Source organism: Egretta garzetta, unplaced genomic scaffold, assembly GCF_000687185.1.
Source record: "Egretta garzetta isolate BGI_Z169 unplaced genomic scaffold, ASM68718v1 scaffold598, whole genome shotgun sequence".
Classification (NCBI taxonomy): domain Eukaryota; kingdom Metazoa; phylum Chordata; class Aves; order Pelecaniformes; family Ardeidae; genus Egretta; species Egretta garzetta.
The window spans coordinates 3,521,152-3,536,130 of record NW_009260621.1 but is presented as its reverse complement, the minus strand read 5'-3'; the positions used below and the strand labels follow the sequence as shown (position 1 = coordinate 3,536,130).

Genomic DNA, 14,979 nt, shown 5'->3' with positions numbered 1-14,979 from the left:
GTTCTGCTTTCTCTCAGAGCAAGGGCTGTCTGCATGGCCGCGGGGCTGCCTCTGGACGCCACACACCTCCGGAGCTGCACCCCTGTACCCACCCTGTGCTCCAGCTCGTTGGCAGGGCAGAGGTACTGCTGTGGGATTCCCCGGCTGGGCAGAGCCTCTTGTTTACTCCCTACCACAGAAGCAGTGAGATAACTTTGGCGTTATCTACGCCCCTGGCATCCTGTTTGGCAAATTCTTATCTGTGCCACCCACATGTTGCTGCTGCCAGGCACCAGGGAGCAGGCAGGCAGCACAGGTGGGGGTACCCAGCCAGCAGTGGTGCCCAGCGAAAAGGCTGGCTGTCACAGGTGTGGAAGAGGAAAGGCATGAGGCAGAAAGCTATCCTACAGCTGAGATCAAAGAAATGTCTCTGAGAGGGAATGGGTGGGGTGGCCAGGAGTGATTTGCTTGAAACTACCCCTGCATCCCACAGCCAGGGCTGCCCCAGGGCTGTGAAGTCCCTGTGGGTGGGGGGTGCAGGGTGCCACGGCCCATGGGCTGGCTTGGAAGTGTCCCTGTCCTTCTGGTCCTGGCTAATCCTTGCAACCATCTCACCCACTCCAAAGCCAGAGCAGCACTCAGTTGATGCGTCTTCCTGTGGACAAACACTTTCAAATTGTGAGAAAGATTTTATCAGGTGCCGCTTTCCTCTGGGGCCATTAGAGGTGGGTCCAGCTGCTCAGGCTGCTGACCAGGTGTAACACTGGGAGAGGTGTCCAAAGGCACCCTGCAGCTCAGGGCCACCCTTTGGGTCAAACACCCCCTGGCGACCTGTGGTGGGGGGAAGCCATCCCTTGCCCACATTCAGGAGGTGCCTCTAAAGTCTCAGAGAGAGAGCTGCCTCGTTCCCCAGGGTGGAGCATGGCAGCAGCAGGGCTGCACCCCAGCGGGGTGTGGGTCCTCACCGGCACCACGTCATGCTCCTCCAGGGGTGCAGCTAGGTCCCTCCTTGCTCTGGTGGGCTGCTGAGCCCTCCCTGGCAGCAAGGGGGGCTCCCCAGGAAGGTGCCTGCTGTATCACTGGTGGCAGCTGAGCTGGGCAGGCTGTGTCAGGGTGACTCGGTTCCTCTGTGGTTTGCCAGGAAACATTGCACAAGGAGGGGAACAGGCTGTGCCACTGCGGGGTGGGAGCCTCTGCCGAAAACAACAACATGTGCCTCTGCACGGGGTGGGGGTTCTGGTGTGGTGGTGATGGGGGGGCCCCTTGCACCCCCTGTCCCTAAGGTCCCAGGGGGCAGGCAGGCAGCACAGGTGGGGGTACCCAGCCAGCAGTGGTGCCCAGCGAAAAGGCTGGCTGTCACAGGTGTGGAAGAGGAAAGGCATGAGGCAGAAAGCTATCCTACAGCTGAGATCAAAGAAATGTCTCTGAGAGGGAATGGGTGGGGTGGCCAGGAGTGATTTGCTTGAAACTACCCCTGCATCCCACAGCCAGGGCTGCCCCAGGGCTGTGAAGTCCCTGTGGGTGGGGGGTGCAGGGTGCCACGGCCCATGGGCTGGCTTGGAAGTGTCCCTGTCCTTCTGGTCCTGGCTAATCCTTGCAACCATCTCACCCACTCCAAAGCCAGAGCAGCACTCAGTTGATGCGTCTTCCTGTGGACAAACACTTTCAAATTGTGAGAAAGATTTTATCAGGTGCCGCTTTCCTCTGGGGCCATTAGAGGTGGGTCCAGCTGCTCAGGCTGCTGACCAGGTGTAACACTGGGAGAGGTGTCCAAAGGCACCCTGCAGCTCAGGGCCACCCTTTGGGTCAAACACCCCCTGGCGACCTGTGGTGGGGGGAAGCCATCCCTTGCCCACATTCAGGAGGTGCCTCTAAAGTCTCAGAGAGAGAGCTGCCTCGTTCCCCAGGGTGGAGCATGGCAGCAGCAGGGCTGCACCCCAGCGGGGTGTGGGTCCTCACCGGCACCACGTCATGCTCCTCCAGGGGTGCAGCTAGGTCCCTCCTTGCTCTGGTGGGCTGCTGAGCCCTCCCTGGCAGCAAGGGGGGCTCCCCAGGAAGGTGCCTGCTGTATCACTGGTGGCAGCTGAGCTGGGCAGGCTGTGTCAGGGTGACTCGGTTCCTCTGTGGTTTGCCAGGAAACATTGCACAAGGAGGGGAACAGGCTGTGCCACTGCGGGGTGGGAGCCTCTGCCGAAAACAACAACATGTGCCTCTGCACGGGGTGGGGGTTCTGGTGTGGTGGTGATGGGGGTGCCCCTTGCACCCCCTGTCCCTAAGGTCTCACTCTCCCAGGTCCTGGGCACTCCCTGCGGACACATTGCTGGGCACAGCCCGGACTTAGCCCTGGGGCATCTGCCCACCTCTGCCAGTGCCCACCTCCCCATGCAACACGTACAGCCCCCGGCACCATGGGTCCCATCCATACCTGGGCGCTCCCAGTGCTGTCAGGATACTCATGCAGGCATTGCACCCTACCCTGCACATGACACCCTGCTTGCAGTGTGGCCGAGGACATCGAGAGGGAGCAGAGCATCAGCCTGGGCAGGCAGTGATGGCTGCAGCGACCGAGCTGCTTCCCCCTGGCGAGCCCTGCAGTCACAGCCTGTGGGTGGGTTGCCCAATCGGCTGCACGGCACCCCCAGCAGTGGTTTGCAGGTGGGAGTAGGGCACCCATGCCCCTTCCCCACAGATACAGCCCCCAGCATGGCTTTCATGAGAGAGAAAGCATCGCCTCCGTCTGTGGCTCAGGACCAGGGCACATTTCCATTCCAGATCCCTACAGAGTCCAGAGGGACAGTGAGGAGGTGACACAGGAAAGTGTCTTTGTACCTGCTCCCTCAAGCCCACGCTGAGCAAAGCTCTGGCTTGCAGCTTGCACTGTGCCCTTGGAGGGGTGGCCAGGGGGACAGGATGCACCATCCTACCACCCGAGAAATCCCTGCGCTGCTCAGCCCGTAAGGCAGGGAGGGGCCCTTCCTTGGTAAGTGGGGCATTGGGAACCCAGTGGGGAGCATATGCCCTGCAGCATCCTGAATCCTTCCCAGGGAGCCAGCCTTGGAAACCTTCTGAGATGTAAAAGGGCTCCTGGCCATCAGCCAGGTCCCAGCAGAGCCTATTTGCGTCTTCTCTTCCTCCCACCATGTGTACCTTTGTCCACTACCTGCAAAGCTACCCTCAAGTTCCCGTCCTGCCATGCACGGCCCCCTCTCTGAGCCCAGGTACCTGCAGGCACGGGGTACCTACCCCCACAAACAGCTTCGGACTTGGCCACGTTCTGCCCTTTGTGGTGGCAGCCTCTGGGTCTCAGCCACCTTCCTTCTGTTTTTAAAACAATAACAGAAACCCTCAGTAGTTACAAAAATAAAGGTGGAAATATTTTTTTTCTACTGCTCTACCCTACCGTGTCAGGTTTCAGCAGAAGTGAAACTGGCAGGGGCACAGCCTGCTCCCCTCCCAGGGCCGTGCACCCGCAAGCACCCCTCTGATTCCCAGTGGGTCTCCTGCCACACGGGAGAGGCAGCTCCCAGCCTGCCCGAGTGTCCCTCAGCATTTGAAGATGCTCTCCTGCCTCAGTAGCTGCCCCTCAGCCTCTCTGCCCACCCAGCTGCTTCTTTCCTTGCCGTAATTGCACACCCTCTGCACATGAGCTTCTGGAAAGCAAGCGCTCCTGAGTTACTGGACATACAGGCTCATCCTCAGCAATTCCATAAAAATAGACAATTGCAATAAAACATTTTGCAAGGAAGATAGGCAGAGACAGGAAGTGAGTTTCATTTATATTGGCCAAGTATAAAGTCACTGTAGCGGGTTATGGCTTTTGTGGGATGGGTTCCTCCTTTTGTCTAGCATGAATCCCACTGGAGCAGCATCAGTTTCTCTGGAACTGGAAAATGCATGTGACCTGCATGGCTCTCACTCTGGCTTTTAGCTGGAAGTGAGCAGAGTAATTCCAGCATAAAACCCTGCCAAGGCAATTTTACTTAGAAGCAGAATGGGATAAGGGAAGATTTATGATGATTCAAGAGTGATCCAAGGGGAGGTGGACACAATGAGGCATGTTCCTGAAGCATTGGTGGAAGTTCATGAAGGATATTAACAACTCAGGGGAAGTTCCTCTGGCATGTTCTTGGACCTTTCTCATAAAGACTTAAAGGCAAAGACAGGAAAATACATTGTGTACGTAACTGCTTATAAATGGTATATGAAGATTCACAGCCAGAGCCAAAAAGCCTGTGAGTGAGGAGAGCATCCGACTCAGGAGCCAGGAGGCTGCGAGCCACGCTCCTACTCAGCCCTCGTGGGAGCTCATCGCACCTCGTTCCTCCTCTGTCTTCTGACCACCAGCGTGGGCACTGCAACATGGACATGGTGGGCTGGAGAGGTCTCGATGCCCTGGGCACCATGGGCTGGGGCTGGACCCTTCTGCACCTCCTGGGGGGCTCAGGCAGACGTGGGTTGGCTCCCATGGCAGCGTGGGGATGCACCCAGCTCCCGTGCCATGGGGCAGGTGATGAGCTGAGCCCCACCAGGGCTGTGGACAGGGCTGACCCCACTGTTCCCCTCTGGCCCCGGGCTGGGAGTGGGGTCTCTGGGGGTGGGAAAGCCTGTGGCTGGGGAGGCGGAGGCGTGAGGCAGGATGCGGGCTGGCAGCGGGACTGGGGCGGGAGGGGAAGAGGCCAAGGGCAGGGAGCGATGCTTCTTGGAGGAAGTGTCAGCCTCGCTGCCTGCCGAGGGCCAGAAGCGCCTGGTGCTGCCGGTGGCTGGGCAAGGTGCATCTGTGGCGCCGACATGGTAGGTCTCGTTCCTTTTCCTGGGGATGGGTTGGGTTCTGCCTGGAAAAGGGAGTTTAGGAAACTGCATTTCTGGCACAGCCTCCCCCGCTGCCCAGCTGTGCTGCAGGCACAGCCCCCCCAAAGTGCTTCGCTGGAGGGGCCCTTTCTACAGCAGAGCCATACCTGGCCGGCGGCACCGTGTGTGTCTGCGTGCGAGCTGGCACAAGCAATGTGCCCTTGGGGCTACCAGGACTGCCTGGTAGCAGTGAGGTGCAGAAGGGGGTGGGAGAGCCCCCGTGGGACGTGCATGCTCACACCTCCCTCCCTGGCACACAGGGCACTGCTGCGGGACTGCGGTCTGCTGGAAGGACGTGGGCTCTGGGCTCTCGTGGCATCTGCTACCTGGGCATCGCTGCCATCGCATGGGGTAAGCTGCCTGCCGCCCGCTCAGTAAGCCTAGTGTGATCCTGCTGCTGAGGAGCCAGCAGGTCCGGGAAAATGGAGAAGGTCAGCATTGTTATTTTGGGGGCTCATCGGTTACAACCCTATGGCTGCCACCCCCAGGGATGGACCCCTCTGGGCTGGGAAGGGGCTGCATCTGCCCGGGCCAGCTCCCTCCAGACAGACCCATCACAGGACTGTGCTCCCCTGGGGAGGGCTGGGCCACGTGTGGGGTTCCCGCAGGGTGTCTGGTTCCCCAAATGCAGCATGGCAGCCAGTGCACTGTACCAAGAAATGGAGAAAGGCAGCAGCAGCTCTACCCCCTGCCTATGCCCATGCCCATGTTGCAGAGCTGGGCACGGACATAGCCACAGCACCCACAGGTGCAAGGGTTGGGAGCACAGCTGAGGCAGCACCACACAGAATTAAAGCTGCTAACTGACATCAGGAGAAGAAATCAGAGTAGAAACTAATTTGGTTCTGCTGCCTGTAGGATATTTCCTTCACATGTTGGTATTGCACAGAGCAAAACCTTCTGGTGCCTGCTCTGTCCCTAGAGATCCTCCATGAGCTGGGTTATTTTCCAAAGGACCTTTAACGGTTGAGCTAAGGAACAGAGGCAAATGCAGAAGTGTCAGGAGGAGGCTGAGATTTAGCTCTGAGAGGAAAACAAAAATGCAAAGGCACCCTGAGTCCAGCGGTGGGTGCTAAGCACCGCCCTGGGGGGAGGCATCTGGGGCTGCAGGGGAGGCAAGGAGTCAAAACGCAGGCAAACAGCACCTACCTGGGGGTTCAGCTCCAGGTAGGGCAGGGAGAGGTAACACAAGGCTGAGGGGAAGGAGTAGGGATGACCTGTGCTACAGAAAGGGTGTTACTGGTGGAGCTGGAAGAAAGAGGCAGGAGAGCACATGGAGGATGGGCACGTAGCAGATGGGCTCCCTTGGTCATTTTTGGTTTGGGGATGGGGTGTGTGAGGGTAGCAGGGCAGCTGCCCTGAGCCATACTTGGGGGATAGCGAGGGCCAGGAGGTGGGTGGTGGGAGCTGAGGAGGGGGCAGGCTCCCAGGAGGGGAGAAGGAGGGCTGTTGTTAAGGCCACATTTTGCTCAGCTTCAGGTTTTTTGAACAAAGTGGATAGTTTGCTCTTTCACAAGGAAAACCAGACAAATTATGGGAATTTTGCTTAGAAAAATGCATAATTATTGACCCCACTAGACCCCTAATTAGACTGGGGAAGCCCTAGATTTGCATCTAATCTGTGATGCCCAGACCTTTGCCTGCGTGACCGCAGTGTGATACACTCTCCTGAGACACAGGGTACCTCAGGCTAGTTGGTTGGAGCAAACTTTGATCCTCATCTCACTTTCTGCACAGATATGATCCCTGTATCACTTTCTGCAGTTGTGGAGATACCTGCTTCTGGAGAGGAGGAAGGAAGCTCCTTTTTGTGGCTAAAACCCTTTGATTGCATCAAGTTGTGGTGCAAAATGCTGTAAATAAGAGTAGGGTTTCAGCAAAGTGCCCTTCACTTCTGGGTGTGGGTTCCAAGTTAATCTCTGGTTTTGCCCTGCCTGATGGACATGGCCAAGATGTGAACTTGACTTTTGCAAGACGTTGTTTTGCAATACTGAATTTTACAAGACTCTTCAGACCATCTCTAGTTCAGATGAACAGGATCCAAATGCTTTTAGGAGTGAGGGCATGCTCGTTGCTCTGCCTTGCTCCAAGCTGACTCTCATGTAGAAGTGCAGAGCAAGAAAACCAAAGTAGCACACTTCTGTGCTCGAGGAAGGAACCGTATTTAAGGAACCACCTTGATGTTGGGTTTTCCCCTTTGGGAAACCTTTGTGGGCAGGGGAGTGGGGCTGTGGTGCTGGGCTTTCACCACTTATGCTGGAGGAGGGGTTGGCCTCACCGCTTGGGGCTCTTCTGCCGCAGCTCTGCCCGCCCCATCCCATGCTACCCTCTGTCTCAGCCTTCACCCCATCTCCCCCACCTTCCTCATCCCTGTGCCATCCCCCTCTGTCCCATCTCAGCTCCTTCTGCCATGCCTGACCCACCCAGGTTTCCGTGTACCTTTAGAGTCCCATTCTCATCCACATTCGTCCCTTCGTTCCATCCCCTCACCCAGCTGGTTGCCGGCATTTCTTGGCCCTGCTGCCAGCCCTAGATCACCCTCATGTCCCCGTCCCTGACCTGGCTCCCGTCCTTTCTATGTCAATCCCAGACCTCATCCTCTCTTGCAGGCACAGTGATGCAGATGGAGGTGGGTGCCTGGACATACCACTACAGTGACCAAGGGGACTACACGTGGGAGCAGGCCAGAAACTACTGCCGGACCTTCTTCACTGACTTGGTGGCGATCCAGAACAAGCAGGAAATCGAGTACCTCAACAAGAGCCTGCCCTTCCATGGGCGCTATTACTGGATTGGCATCCGCAAGCTGGGGGGCATCTGGACCTGGGTGGGCACCAAGAAGGCGCTGACAAAGGAGGCAGAGAACTGGGCAGCTGGGGAGCCCAACAACCGCCGCTCCAACCAGGACTGCGTGGAGATCTACATCAAGCGGCAGCAGGAGTCAGGCAAGTGGAACGATGAGCCCTGCAGCCGGAGGAAAAAGGCGCTGTGCTACCAGGGTGAGTGGGGGCACTGCAGCATGGACCCGGATCGGGTGGGCTGGGGACGGGAGCTACCGCTGCGAGTGCTACCCTGGCTTCCACGGCCCTGAGTGCGAGGACGGTGAGCCACCCATCCCCACCCCTCCCTCCCTGCTGGAGACCCTGAGCCCCGTCGACAAAGCGGGCAAGTTCGTTATGCTCCTAATGGGCTGGTGGCACTGTGTCTCTCCCAGTTGTGCAGTGCACCAAGCTCGAGCCCAAGGGAGTGCTCATGAACTGCAGCCATCCCTTCGGAGACTTCAGTTACAACTCCACCTGCGCGTTCGAGTGCCAGGAGGGGTTCAAGCGGCGAGGGGCAGGCATGCTGCGGTGCCTGCCTTCCCAGCAGTGGTCGGCAGAGACCCCCATCTGCACAGGTAGGGCCTGCCAGGGGCTGGTGGTCTCAGGGATGCAGCATTAATGCTTTGGGGGCCAGACTTGCGTGCCCAACACTGATCAGGCAAGCAACGGGCTGGGCTTGCCGTGCCCCTGCCCTTTGGGGAAGCAGTTCCCTGTGCTGCATGCAGGGAGTGGTTCCGCGATGAGGCCGCAATGGGCAGAGTGGCTGTGAGCTCTGGATAAGCCCCCGACTCTCCCTAGCTGTCCCCATCCTCTTGCTCCCTGTCCTGAATCACACCCAGGTGCCAGCACCCTGTGTTCACCATGCGTGGGGGCAGGACAGTGTCTTGGCACTTCCATCACACCAGTGGCACTGTCTGCTCCTCCCTAAAGCCTACCCTGATCCACCTTGGGAGGATGCTCAGCATCTTGGGGGTCCTCAGGGAAGAGCTAAGGGGGGCTGCCATCCTGCAGCTGGGGAAGGGTGTATTCTGGCAGAGCTGGGCTGCCGCGTGTGGGGTGAGGACCAGCGAGATGAGGTTAGATATAAGCTGGGAGGGACACAGTGGGGCAGGAAACCGCAAAGGAGAGAAAGCTGAGTTACGTTACACTGCAGGGGCAGGGAAAGTCTTCCTCTTGACAGCTTGAGGGTTTGCCGCCAGGTGCCCCAGAGAAGTACTGGGCTTTTTTGTGAGGGTTGGAACAGAGCCCTGTTCCACCTTCCCTGTGCCACTGCATGGTGGATCTGCAGCCCTGCACAAGGATGGGATGAGTCAAAAGACTGGGGCAGACACAGGACACAACTGGGGACCAGGGGGTGGGCAAAGCCTCTGTGTGTGAAGTTAGTGCTACCGACGACACCTGTGCCGTGTGGGCCTGTGGTCCAACATGGGACTTTAGGCAGCTGAGACCAGCAAAGCTTTCTGCAGTTAAGGGGAATGGGCATGAAGACGTGATGTGACTGTTCTGTGGCCAGCATCCCCAGCAGTGGCAGGGTCAGGAGCTGGCTCCCAATTTTGTGGAAGTCCCCCCAGGCAAGCTGGGCTGAGCCTGCCCACTCCAGGCTTTTCAAGTTCCCAAGGGCTTGCTTTCCCAGCTCTTTTTTTTTTTTTTTTCCTGCTGGCTGTACATATGATTGCTTTTTCTTTTTTGCAAAGACTCAGGCGAGCCAGTCAGTCGCCCTTGCTGATAACAAAGCTGCGTTAGCAAGCATTGCCAGTTGGGTTTACTCCAAAAACGAGCAGAGGCTCCTGCTGCGGTGAGGCTGATGGTGCTGCGGGCACCACGAGGGACGAGGCTGCCTGCCCTGCCCTCACACACCCTGCCCTGTGCCTGCCTGCAGCCGTCCCGTGCCCCCAGCTGGCTGCCCCCAAAGGGGGCCAGGTCAATTGCTCCCACCTGCACAGTGTGTTTGCCTTCAACTCCATGTGTGCCTTCTCCTGCCAGGAGGGGTTTGAGCTGACGGGAGCCTGGAGGCTGCAGTGCATGGCCGGTGGGGTCTGGACGGGGCCCCCCGACGCTGCAAAGGTAGAGCCCAGGGTGGCTCAGCCTGGGTTTTGGGGCCCCGGTAGACAGCTCTGGGGATCTGTGGGAAACCAGGCTTGCCTGTAAAATAGCTATGAAAGGAAAAGCCTACCAAGGAAATTGTTATGCATCAGCCTGAAAGCAGAAGGCGCGGGGAATGGGGTCTGTCTCACCTGGGCTGGGTGCTGGTGCTGTTAGATGCCCTCCTGGCGCTAACCTGTGGTGGTTCCGCAGGCAGCGGAGCTGCTCACCCCAGAAAATGTCAGGTGCTGTCCCGGCACACAGCAAAGTGCACCCCAGGCACAGCCTGGGGAGGCTGGCAAGCAAACTCTACAGCTATTTCAGTCAGCCCCTCCTGGTCCCCTAGAGCCTCACAGCCATCTGGGTGCCCTTCCCCCTGCTGCTGTGACAAGGATGGAGGCAGGTCTCTGCTCCCCTCCAGGGAAGGAGGCAAGCAGGACTGCAGCAGCCGTGGTCCCTCGTCCCGGGGGCTGTGACCAGGGGTAGTGCAGGGGATAAACAGGGCAGGAAATCACTCATATGGCAGAAAAATCATTGTACCAACTATGTTACTACTGTTTTTGAAAAGGTGAGACTGGCCTGGGTGAGAAAGGTAAATCAAAGGCCATAAATCTGGATTTATGTGATTGGGCTTCAGCCCTAATCCCTAGACTTAACCTCATCTATCCTGTTTCTGAGACCTGCTCTTCTATTGCAGCCATCACCTGCCCAGTGCTCAGCGCTCCAGACCGAGGAGAGCTGAACTGCTCACACCTCCATGGGGACTTCGCCTTTGGCTCCGTGTGTGACTTCTCCTGCCAGACGGGGTTTGCACTGATGGGGTCAGAGAGCCATGAATGCACGGCCGAAGGGACCTGGACTGGGGACTCCCCACGCTGTGAAGGTAGAGCTGCTGCTAGAGCTTAAGGTGCCGTTGGCCTTGGGGTGACACTAGGATGTTCCCCAGTCTCTTGGTGCCAGCAGTTTAGTTTCCCAGTTCCCAGGCTCCTGCTTTGAAGTGTGCCTCTTCGCCCTGCAGCCATCACCTGTCCGGTGCTCAGCGCTCCAGAGCAGGGAGAGCTGAACTGCTCACACCTCCATGGGGACTTCGCCTTTGGCTCCGTGTGTGAATTCTCCTGCCAGATGGGGTTTGCAATGATGGGGTCAGAGAGCCGCGAGTGCACGGCCACGGGGACCTGGACAGGAGATGCCCCACGATGTGAAGGTAGAGTTGCTGTTCAAGGTGCCACAGGCCTTGGGTTGACCCTAGGATGTTCTTGGGTGTCTTGGTCCTCTCATCCTAACAGTTTAGCCTCATAATCCCCAGGCTTATGCTTGAAGTGTATCTCTATCCCTGCAGCCATTGCCTGCCCAGTGCTCAGTGCTCCAGACCAAGGAGAGCTGAACTGCTCCCATCGCCACGGAGACTTTGCCTTCGGCTCCATGTGTGTCTTCTCCTGCCAGACGGGGTTTGCACTGATGGGGATGGAAAGCCGCGAGTGCACAGCCACAGGGACCTGGACTGGGGACTCCCCACGCTGTGAAGGTAGAGCTGCTGCTAGAGCTCAGGTTATTGGCCTTGGGGTGACACTAGGATGTTCCCCAGCCTCTTGGACCCAACAGTTTAGCCTTGTGGTGTCTTGGTCCTCTCATCCTAACAGTTTAGCCTCATAATCCCCAGGCTTATGCTTGAAGTGTATCTCTATCCCTGCAGCCATTGCCTGCCCAGTGCTCAGTGCTCCAGACCAAGGAGAGCTGAACTGCTCCCATCGCCACGGAGACTTTGCCTTCGGCTCCATGTGTGTCTTCTCCTGCCAGACGGGGTTTGCACTGATGGGGATGGAAAGCCGCGAGGGCCCAGCCACAGGGACCTGGACTGGGGACTCCCCACGCTGTGAAGGTAGAGCTGCTGCTAGAGCTCAGGTTATTGGCCTTGGGGGGACACTAGGATGTTCCCCAGCCTCTTGGACCCAACAGTTTAGCCTTGTAGTCCCCAGTCTGCTGCTTGAAGTGTATCTCTACTGGGGGCTCCCCACACTGTGGAGGTAGAGTTGCTGCTAGAGCTCAGGTTATTGGCCTTGGGGGGACACTAGGATGTTCCCCAGCCTCTTGGACCCAACAGTTTAGCCTTGTAGTCCCCAGTCTGCTGCTTGAAGTGTATCTCTACTGGGGGCTCCCCACACTGTGGAGGTAGAGTTGCTGCTAGAGCTCAGGGTGTCACTGATCTCGGGGAACACCCTAGTGTCTCCCCAGCCTCTCGGTCCCAGCAGATGAGCCTCGCAGACCCTAGGCTCCTGCTTGGACTGTGTCTCTACCTCTGCAGCCATCACCTGCCCAGTGCTCAGCGCTCCAGACCGAGGAGAGATGAACTGCGCCCACCGCCATGGGGACTTCACCTTCGGCTCCACGTGTGTCTTCTCCTGCCAGACAGGGTTTGCGCTGACAGGACCAGAGAGCCGTGAATGCATGGCCACGGGGACCTGGACTGGGGACACCCCACAATGCAAAGGTAGAGTTGTTTTTCAATGAGTCACAGGCCTTGGGGTGCCCCTGGGATGTTCTCGGGTGTCTTGGTCCTCTCATCCTAAAAGTTTAGCCTTGTAGTCCCCAGGCTCATGCTTGAAGTGTATCTCTATCCCTGCAGCCATCACCTGTCCGGTGCTCAGTGCTCCAGAGCAGGGAGAGCTGAACTGCTCACACCTCCATGGGGACTTTGCCTTTGGCTCCACATGTGTCTTCTCCTGCCAGACGGGGTTTGCCCTGATGGGGCCAGAGAGCCGCAACTGCATGGTCACAGGGACCTGGACAGGAGATGCCCCACGATGTGAAGGTAGAGTTGCTGTTCAAGGTGCCACAGGCCTTGGGTTGACCCTAGGATGTTCTTGGGTGTCTTGGTCCTCTCATCCTAACAGTTTAGCCCCATAGTCCCCAGGCTTATGCTTGAAGTGTATCTCTACTCCTGCAGCCACCACCTGCCCAATGCTCAGTGCTCCAGACCGAGGAGAGATGAACTGCTCCCACCGCTACGGGGACTTTGCCTTCGGCTCCACGTGTGTCTTCTCCTGCCAGATGGGTTTTGTGCTGACAGGGCCAGAGAGCCGCGAGTGCATGGCCACAGGGACCTGGACTGGGGGCTCCCCACGCTGTGAAGGTAGAGCTGCTGCTAGAGCTCAGGGGGTTGTTGGCCTTGGGGTGACACTAGGATGTTCCCCAGTCTCTTGGTCCCAACAGTGTAGCCTCCCGGGCTTGTTTTTGAAGCATGCGTCTTTACCCTTGCAGCCATCAAATGCTCGGCACAGGCCACCCCCAAGATGGGCCAAGCTCTCTGTTCCCACCTCCATGGGGACTTTGCCTTTGGCTCTACGTGTTCCTTCTCCTGCCAGACGGGGTTTGTGCTGATGGGGCCAGAGAGCCGTGAGTGCACGGCTGCAGGGACCTGGACTGGAGACACCCCACAGTGCAAAGGTAGGACTCATGATCATGCACACGTCAAGTGCTGTGTTGTAGCAGATTGCTTTCCCCAGCATCCCCTTCCCCTTAGCACCCCTGGTCCATGGCAGTTCATCCCCTGGCTCCCCAGCCCACATGTGCCCATGCCACCACCATCAGGCCTGTCCTATTGATGCTACCGCTGCGGTTTATCTCCAGCCATCAGCTGCCCGGTGCTGGATCCCCCCAGCAGAGGCCAGGTGAACTGTTCTGACATGCATGGGAACTTCACATACAACTCCACGTGCACCTTTTCCTGTGAGGACGGGTTTGTTCGGATGGGAGCGGAGATGCTCTGGTGTGCAGCCACGGGAAACTGGACCAGGCAACCCCCTGTCTGTGCAGGTACGGTGGGACCCCACTCTCCTCTAGCACTGGAGGGGAGGTCCAGCTTCCTGCAGCACATCTTGAATGCGGTGGGGGGCACCGCAGCAGCCTGGGTGCTGTGAAGTCCTTCTGACAACTTTCTAACCTGTGGGACTGTGGATCTGTTTCAGAGGACAGTGCACCCTTCTTGAAGCAAGTACTGGCTTACAGCAGCATCGCGGCTCTGGTGGTCACCGGCATCGTGCTCTCAGGGTCGCTCATCGCCTTCCTTGCCAAGCGGCTCAGCGACAGAGGTAGAGAAATGGCCCCCCACAGCCCACCATGGCTTTGGCTGGGAGCTCTTGGGCAAGGTGGTTATGCAGTCCCAGGGGAGGGCGGGATGACCAGAAGGGTTTAACAGTGTGACTGCCTCAATCCACGTGTCTTATTTGCTGCAACTTGCTGGGGTCCTTGGCAGTTTGTCCAGCTGAAAGTGTCAGCAGCCAGGTTTGGAGGGCAGAGCCAGAAAAACACCTTCATTGTGAAGGGGAAGGCAGCAAATGCTTCATCCCCCCCTCCCCGTTCCATCCCATGCTTGTCAAACTCGGTTCAATTTCAGACACCACTGCTGCGGCTTCTCACATCCTTCACTAAACAGATCTGGTTCTTTCTTTTCTATCCGTTCTGTCCCTGTGGACATTTTGACACCGTTATCAGAGGAGAAGAAGAAGCTCCTGAACCCTACCAGGTGAGAGCCGTGCTCTGCAGGCGGGTGGCTCTGCCCTGTGCCATCACAGCCCTGCGGTCACCCCGCTGTCACCCAGATCTGCCCACAAGGCTGCTTTTATATGCAGCGGGAGCATCTTCTGGGCTGACAGGGCTGTGCTAACCCACGCCCTTCCTGTTCCTGCCCTCTCCCCCACCATGACACCCTTGTGTCTGTTTTCCAGTGACCTAGGATCACCCGGCACCTTCACCAACGCAGCGTACGATGCCAACCTGTAAGGTGAGTGCCGGCGAGCCACTCACAGCACCCTGCGCTCTCGCAGCGCGCTGGAAACGTTCCTCCTGCTTCTGCTGGGAGTCAGGCGTGGAAAATTCACCTGGGCAGCTTATCCTCCCGGCTGGGGTGCTCCCAGGTGGGGACACCCCTTGGGAAGGGGATTCATAGAATCACAGAATCCTAGGTTGGAAGGGACCTCAAGGATCATCTGGTCCAACCTTTCTAGGCAAGAGCACAGTCTAGACAAGATGGCCCAACACCCTTGCCAGCTGAGTCTTAAAAGTGTCCATGTGGCAGAGTCAACCCCTTCCCTGGGGAGGTTATTCCAATGGTGGACTCTTCTCATGGTGAAAAATTTCCCTCTCATGTCCAGCCGGAATCTCCCCAAGAGCAACTTGTGTCCATTCCCCCTTGTCCTCTCTGTGTGACTCCTTGTGAAAAGGGAGTCCTCATCTTCCATGTAGCCCCCCC

At 57.8% G+C, this 14,979-nt stretch overlaps 1 protein-coding gene across 1 annotated transcript; it reads left to right on the top strand.

The window, feature by feature from the left end:
* Positions 1–4,646: 4,646 nt before the first annotated feature.
* LOC104132132 (selectin P) lies at positions 4,647–14,563 on the top strand. The gene is given in 17 exon segments (XM_035900824.1): positions 4,647–4,770; positions 5,088–5,178; positions 7,437–7,864; positions 7,866–7,929; positions 8,042–8,224; positions 10,429–10,614; positions 10,750–10,935; positions 11,071–11,256; positions 11,425–11,610; positions 12,034–12,219; positions 12,355–12,540; positions 12,676–12,861; positions 12,990–13,175; positions 13,359–13,544; positions 13,697–13,819; positions 14,223–14,253; positions 14,456–14,563. Coding segments are annotated over 17 exon segments (2,748 nt in total). The 5' UTR covers positions 4,647–4,671; the 3' UTR covers positions 14,511–14,563.
* Positions 14,564–14,979: the final 416 nt, after the last annotated feature.